The sequence below is a fragment of the Aquarana catesbeiana genome, linkage group LG01 (assembly GCF_042186555.1).
Source record: "Aquarana catesbeiana isolate 2022-GZ linkage group LG01, ASM4218655v1, whole genome shotgun sequence".
NCBI classification, from domain to species: domain Eukaryota; kingdom Metazoa; phylum Chordata; class Amphibia; order Anura; family Ranidae; genus Aquarana; species Aquarana catesbeiana.
Window position 1 is genome coordinate 393,305,282 of NC_133324.1, and position 7,765 is coordinate 393,313,046.

General features: G+C 38.8%; 1 protein-coding gene across 2 annotated transcripts in view; it reads right to left on the minus strand.

Moving 5' to 3' along the window:
• GDA (guanine deaminase) overlaps window positions 1-5,542 on the minus strand; it is a 120,514-nt gene extending 114,972 nt beyond the window's left edge. Inside the window, exon 1 of one of the 2 annotated variants that reach the window (XM_073634477.1) lies at window positions 5,375-5,542. Coding sequence is in view for 1 of the 2 variants with exons in the window: in XM_073634469.1 (XP_073490570.1) it covers window positions 2,394-2,501 (108 nt within the window). In the remaining variant the exon portion in view is untranslated. Of the gene's footprint in view, window positions 1-2,393; window positions 2,683-5,374 lie in introns of those variants that run through there. The other variant, XM_073634469.1, reaches the window with a different exon arrangement.
• Between the last annotated feature and the right edge of the window lie 2,223 nt (window positions 5,543-7,765).

The window sequence follows — 7,765 nt, forward strand, 5'->3', positions numbered from 1 at the left end:
TATTTTTTTTTTTTTAAATCAAATGTTTAGCCTTTTTAATGGAAGGAATAGTCTTTTTATACAGTCATTCTGATTAAAGCTTCCAAATGTCCCTCTTCCCTCCTCATTTGTCCTTTATTTTGGTCTGATCTAAGTTGTATATAAAGTGCACTATTTATCTATCAAAAAAGTACATTTCCAAAACTAATATAAAGGAATAGTAGTGGTAAAAAAGCACTGCTGGGTTTAAGAAATAATTTTGTATGATTCCCTATTAGGTGGGCGTGGCAGGGGTGTGTCCTATGCCTACATACTTTTGCTAATAGTTGTCCCTTGTTCCCTTGTTTCAGAACGATAGGAGGTGTGATTATGATGGGTAGGAGAGGACCTCTGGACATATATAGGACTTAAAGAGGATTGCAGCCCCATAAAAAAAAATCAAAAGTGAGCAGCTACAAATACTGTAGCTGCTGACTTTTACTATTGGTGCACTTACCTATCCAGGAATCCAGCAGTGTCCTCACCCAAGCCGATTCTAGAATCGGGTCTCAGGTGCTGGCACCGCCATCTTGGCTTAGGGAAACCGGCAGTCAAGCCTTGCAGCTTCACAGCAGGGGGGGGGGGGAGCAGTGGGCGAACTTCCCACTCACTTTGCCGCAGTAAACTGAGCCAAAAGTTGGTTCGGGTACCTGTCAAAACCGGGTAACCGCTCCCCCCCCCCCAAAAGGTGCCAAATGTGGGTGCCATCACTCTTCTATGTAATTCATTCACCAGGTAGTTATTTGTTTTCTATTAATTAGCCCATAAAACCACCCAAATTATAGGGACAATATTCTCTACCACAAAGTACTTATAACACACTGTAGATACCATATACTATTACCATTGTAATACTGCTTACACTTCTATAATATGCTACTCATGGAATTGATAGAAATAGTTAGGGATACCAATAAAAAAGATACTAATTATATTAATATCAAATTAATATAATTCCACTTGTATACATAAATGTGCAATGATATATAACACATCAAAGAAGAAATAAATGGTGGAAAAAGGGTGGGTACAGGAAAGGACAAAAATATAGTGTTTTCATAATATGTTTAATATGTTATTTACAAAAACAAAAAACAACTAAAATGAATTGCCCCATTGATCACTAGTTCCTTAAATGTTTTCAGTTGGTAAATCCACCTACATTCTCTTTCATAAAAAGTTTGCCCCAGACCTCTCCTTGTTTCATTTTGTGAATCCTGTCCAAGATAAATGTTTCATTTTTTTAAATTTCTGTACTACCCTTATGTCTGGACCACCCTTTCTCAGCCTTTTTTCCCCAGAGGAACCCTTAAAAATAAATTTTTGGTCTCAGGGAACCCCTGCTAAAATCAATTTATCAGGGGGAAATGGAATGCCCCTTACACTGGTGGTTAGTGAGAAGAATGCACCCCTTACATTAGTGTTCACAATGCTGCCCCCTAATGTTGACTAAAAAGATTATTGGGTACCATGTTGTTGGCTCTAAGTGGCACTGGACACGGAACCAAGCAGTCACCATTGGATGTGGGTCAATCAGCCATAGCTCAAGGAACCCCTGGTCTGGACAATACATGTTGTACCACAGCAGACATCATTTTCCAAGATCCCATAACACATATCTTTTAGCATGTTTTGTCTTTCCTACATAATATATACTACATTCACATAATAGGTGATAGACCACCCCTTGAGCCTAATAGTTTGAAAAGTGTTTACTTTTTCTCATGTATCCTATGGATGTAGTTACTTATTAATATATTTGTAAAAACTGTTTTTTTACACTGAAAAGGTCCTTTGCATTAACATGACTTTTATATATAAATCTCATATTCACTGGATATAAGTTGGTCCTTTATTGATTTTGCCCTTCTGTATATACTATTCATCCATCTAAACTGTGTAATATTTTTGCACAATATCACATATTATTGGTGTTGATTACAATATGTTGTAATATTTCTCACTTTTCCTTACCTGTTCCCTCCTTTCTTAGCTGTTATTTGTTTTTAAGACTCTTTTGTTAGCTTTATACAATATTCTTTTCTTATACCCATATCATTTTAATCTGTCTTGTAATTCCTTTGCATTTATATCAAAATCATCATCATGCATACAGTTCATGATTAACCTATCATATTCTCTATAGATTATATTAAAGTTTATTATATGCTTTCATAGATACTGACTTAAAATGATGTCATTCGATATTTAAAGTACATGAAGATAGAGAAAGAAGTATAGCATGTATATGGTAATTACTACAACATTTTTATAAAGCAAAATAAAACATTCACCTCCATCTTTCAAATTTACCATGGCATAGTATAGTTTTCAAAATAATATAAACCAATCTGGGATCATTCAGAAAGACTTACTTTCCCTGCGCTGTTAGTGCCCAGTATGTAGTTTTCTAATACCTCCATGGCACATGCGTGGGTTGAATGGATAAAAGTACCCTTAAAGACATGTTGCACTGTATCCATAGCAGCCCAGACGCAGCAGCAGGTGTCTGTATGGGATGGGTCCAGGCTTTGCAACACACACAGCAGTCTAATGCCTTCTGATAGCCTTGCTGTATCAGCACTCCTACAAGGAGGAGGCTGAGCTCACTGCTCTGCACCAATGACAACTCCAAATCCAAGCACAGTGCACTCTAAATTCCTTTTTTATTTTCTAAGCTATTAGAATCTTTCACTAAATATGTCACGCATGCTGTTCAGTACAAATCTGCCAATTAAAGGTTTGCTGAATACACTTTAGCCGCCAGCCTGCTTTCTATCCACAATGTTACGTTCTTGAGCATACAGGAAAGATGTCTTGGCTGCCTGACTTGTGTACAGTCAGCTAATCCATAAAGCCTTATGTCACGTCATTTCATCACAATGAGACAGCAGGTGTGTACTGTACAGATTTTTTATCTACTATACATATGGTATATAGAAGAAAGGTCTTGTGGGCGTACAGGGAAGTAATAAACACCACTATCTCATTTAGGACCAAAGGTTAGATTTAAAAAAAAAAATCTTTTAAATCTGAGTAGCAAGCTAGCTAAATTTGCAGTACTGATTTTATGTTCAATAATTATTTTATGTGATGGAATTCTTAAGGTAACTGGGTACCAGGGTTTGCCAACCATCCTTAAATTAACAGACATCCGCTACAGACATTTTATGTCTGTAAAAATCAGGTCTTTTTTCAGGCAGAGTACATCCCTGCCAAAAGACACTGGGAGCAAGTTGGACAAGTAACTGCGGAAGGAACAGGTGCCTGAGTTTGCCGACACTGCTCCTCTAGTCTCCAGCCCTGTCACTGTGGGCGGAGTGATATCTGTCCTCTGCCTCCCTCGCGTTTTTCCTGCCAGCACCACCATAGCATTTCCCCTGGGGCTCACACAGCAGCCCAGGCTCCTCTGAGCACACCATCAATGGGTTTAAATGCCCCGGATTTCATTACAGTGAGCTGCCTCAGGTGGGGATCCTTGTGTGTGATGGAGTTGTGTAGTGTATCAGGTAGTGTCATCCTTGCTGTGTACGGTCACACCTCTGAATGTTTTCTGTGCTTAAATTATAAAGGGGGGTCCTGGGCACAAAGAATTATCATTTTGATCTGCGAGGTCACTGCCCCAGTCCCTTCTGATCCATCAGATCACTGCCCTGTACCCCTGATGGTGATCTATGAGAACACTGCCCCAGTTCATTCGGATCAATGGATCCATGCCCCAATCACTTTTGATCTGTGGGATCACTGCCCTGTTCCCCCTGATTTGTGGGATTACAGCCACTATGCTCCCTTGATGTAAAAGGGAACTCTGATGTATATTAAAGGGCTATGTTGCAGACCCTGATGTAAGTGGGAACTCTGATGTAAAGGGGAACGCTGTGGACTTTGATGTAAGGTGACCAGAGACCCCCTTACATCAGAGTTCCCCTTTTCCGCAGCATACCCCCTTACTTTGGAGTGCTCAGAGTTCTCCTTTACATCAGGGTCTGCAAAATTCCCCCTTGCACTGTAAAGTGGAACCCTGCAGACTCTGATGTAAGGGGGAACGCTGTGCTGGGATATATTAACCTGACCTTCATGTAAAAGAAGAAATATGTTTTTTGCCTTTTGTTATACCTTGAGCACATTGCTAATCACACTAGCTGCATGTTTGTAGCTTATATATTGATATTTGTACTGAAAACTGTAATTTTGGCTAACTTTATGAACTGTCAGTAAAAATGTGGCTCCGTCATTAAATTTGTTGTGTCATGTCAATAAATTTCACAACAGGAGGTTGGCAATCCTACTGGGTAATGCATGGGTTAGCAAGCTAGCATTAAATAAAAGTGCCATATGGGCTGCAATTGTTTGTCTAACTATCCTCCTAAACAATATGACTGACACAGCACTTCAAAGTTACACAATTGGTTCGTCCACTCCACATGCTTCTAGACTTGGGAGGACATCACCAAGGATCCAAATGGCTTACACATTTCGAGGACTGTGCCCTCTTCCTCAGAGCCAGAAATTTTTTGGTAAGTCAGAACTTATACAACCAATTGTTTGAAAAATATGTATTTTATTTGTATATACATACTTGTTTAAAAATTACCATGAAGTTTTTTTGGCACATGTGAAATTGGTTTACAATTTAGCACCACAAATAGCTTATTCTACATCACAATAGCTTCACCACAATAGTACCCATTACAGCTACAAAAAATATATAGTATGCTTTCAGTCTATCATATTTTAAAGGAGAAATATGATCCACTTGTGTGGTTTACAGTTTGTACAGTTCCTTAATTCTCAAGCTCTGAAGCCCACTTCATCAGAAAGAAGTGGAGCACAATTTTATAAAAATTAATTATTCATATTCAGGTGGTGCAAGGAAAATACAGCCTATTATGAATCATATAAAATTGCAGCAATGGCTTACATAGAGTATGTGTATAGAATTAGCATGTTTTCCCATAACCATGCATCTACATTTCAACTCAAATATCAGGATAAAAACAAGGAATGTATATCTACTAATCCCAGTCACAAACATGTAAGACGGAAGCTCAGGAAAATCAACACAAAGGACCCTGCAGGATTATCCATGAACAGTGGATCTAATAGAATATGGAAATACTAAATATACAGTATATCTACTCTGTTTTAATACAGATTAAAGAACAATATTGGACTTTACTAACTGAATACATGTATCTAAAGTCATTAGGTCTATGTCAGTATATGCATCATACTGAAGTAGGGTATATCTCACTCCAAAAGGTGCTCACTGCCCAGATAAATGGGTATGAGGTCTTGGAACACAGAGCCTTGATCCTGAAACCATATAGCCTTTCTGTAGGATACAATCACATACCTTTGACAAAGTTCTTTACTGAAGAAAAACAAAATCAAAAACAAAAAAAAAAGCTCCACAATGTTAATCCATCATCAATCACGTTGCTTTTTGGTGTAGATCCACGTCATTCAGGATTACCAATGCCCACCAAAAACCAAAACATCTTCTCCTGAAATAGATTTGTTGTGAATGACTTTTCCCCAGCAAGCAGCAGAATATAAACAAGGGGCAGGGCGGACTAAATTTGGTCAATTACTTCATCAGGGATTACCCATATTTGGTTAATGATGTTACCTGGGATACCCACCCCTTTGTTTAAATTCAGCTAGATGTCCCAGAGCTGTGCTTTGTGGTGAATAGTTGTCAGGAGCAAGCGTGCTGATGGTAAGCATGTTCTTTTTAGTTTCAGTGGGTCGGCAGATATCATTCATTGTGATTGTGATCGATGGGGATCTAAAAGCTGGACAACATGACTGATGATGGACTACATTGTGGTATGTGTTGTGCTTTTTTTTATATAAAAAGGACCTTGTCATGGTTTCTGTGGATTTATTTACACTGTAATTTGTTTTTGTGAATAAGTAACCAGGGTCACCTTGTCCTCGTCAACATTGGGACAAGCAAAAACAAAATATCCAAAATTTGGTCCAAATCCTACATTGGTCCAAACCTGAACCTCATCCCTAGCCATCAGAAAACCTTTCCTAAGAAATGCATGCATGCAGACACTGCGGGAGCACATGTGTGTAGACAGAAGTGACTGCAGTAGGTTACAAGAGTTCAGCAGCACTAAAAAAAAAGAAAAAGAAGGTGAATGCAGTGATTTTTAACCACATGCCAACCGCCCGCCTGCATTCGGCGGCATAATGGCTCCCCTGCGCAAATCGCCGTAGCTGTACGGCGACCGCTTTAAGAGGTATACGGGGTGTGTGCTCGCAGCGTCACTGAAAAGCCGATGAGCGTGCCCAGCACTAGAGTTTTTGAGAAATATGAAATCATCGCTTCTTTCTCTGGTTAAAAAATAGCAATGAAAATAAAGTAGACCGGATGTTTCCTCCAATAGCACATTCTAGCAGTAGTTTTTACTAAAACAGTTGCATTATACAGTACAAGAGGTGGAACTTGTACAAAAGTGATGTCTGAATCCAGTCAAGCTGCTGACTATATTTAGGTAGATATTGTCAGGGCAGGAAAAAAGGAGAGACTTGGATGTGTCAAAACACAATGAAATATGCAAAATTTATGACACTTAATTTGCCTATTAGGTCACACTGGCACTGTTGATCCTGCATTTATATGAGTTTGGAGGACATTGCTAAACACATATAAATCCATATAATGATTTTAACTGTTTAGGTGCTGTCAGTTTAGCTGCATTTAAAGAAAATAGAATTCTGTGCATCTGGGATCCAATTAGTAATGCTAAATGCGACTAAGTGCAGCAAAATCTGCTTTAAGGCAGAAACATCTATATGCAAGAAAAAGTGATGTGCAAGGTAAAAAAGTTGCTTATACTTCAAGATGCTAAGCGCAAGAATGCTAATGTGAAAAAAGGAAATTGTGACACCATTAAAGTGTCTTTCGGGTAGCGGATGCGCATTGCGTGCCACCAGCGGCTTTCTCCTGTTCTGATCACACACAGCGGGAGTCGTTCGGCGGTTATGGATTACTCGGTTTCCACCGGCATTCACCGATGATCCAGCAGAGAGGCAGAATGGCGGTCTGCTTATGTAAACAAGACAGTTTGCTGTTCTGTCAGTAGGGAAGGCATGTGTTCTTTGTTTCTGCAAAGTAGGGACATGGATCCATGTCTTCCCCTAGTAAAAGCACCTCCCACACTGTACAAAAACACAAGCTAGGCACACAGTTATCCCTTTGATCTCCCCTGATGTTAACTCCTTTCCAGCCAGTGTGATTAGTACAGTGACAGTGCATATTGTTTAGCACTGATTACTGTATTAGTGTCACTGGTCCCCAAAAGGGGTAAAAGTGTCCGTTCTTGTACGAATGTCCACCACAATATCGCCTTCCTGCTTTAAGTCACTGATCCCCGCCATTACTAGTAAAAAAAAAAATTTTAAAAATAAAATAATCCCATAGTTTGTAGACGCTATAACTTTTGCGCAAACCAATCAATATACGCTTATTGGGATTTCTTTTACCAAAAATATGTAGCAGAATACATATTGACCTAAATTAATAAAGAAATTCTGGATTTGTTAATAACAGAAAATAAAAAATACTGTTTTTTTTTTTCAAAATTGTTGGTCTTTTTTTGTTGATAGCGCAAAAAATACAAAACAGAGGTGATCGAATAACACCAAAAGAAAGCTCTATTTGTGGGGGAAAAAAAGACATACATTTTATTTGGGTACAGTGTCGCACGACCACGCAATTGTCAGTTAAAGT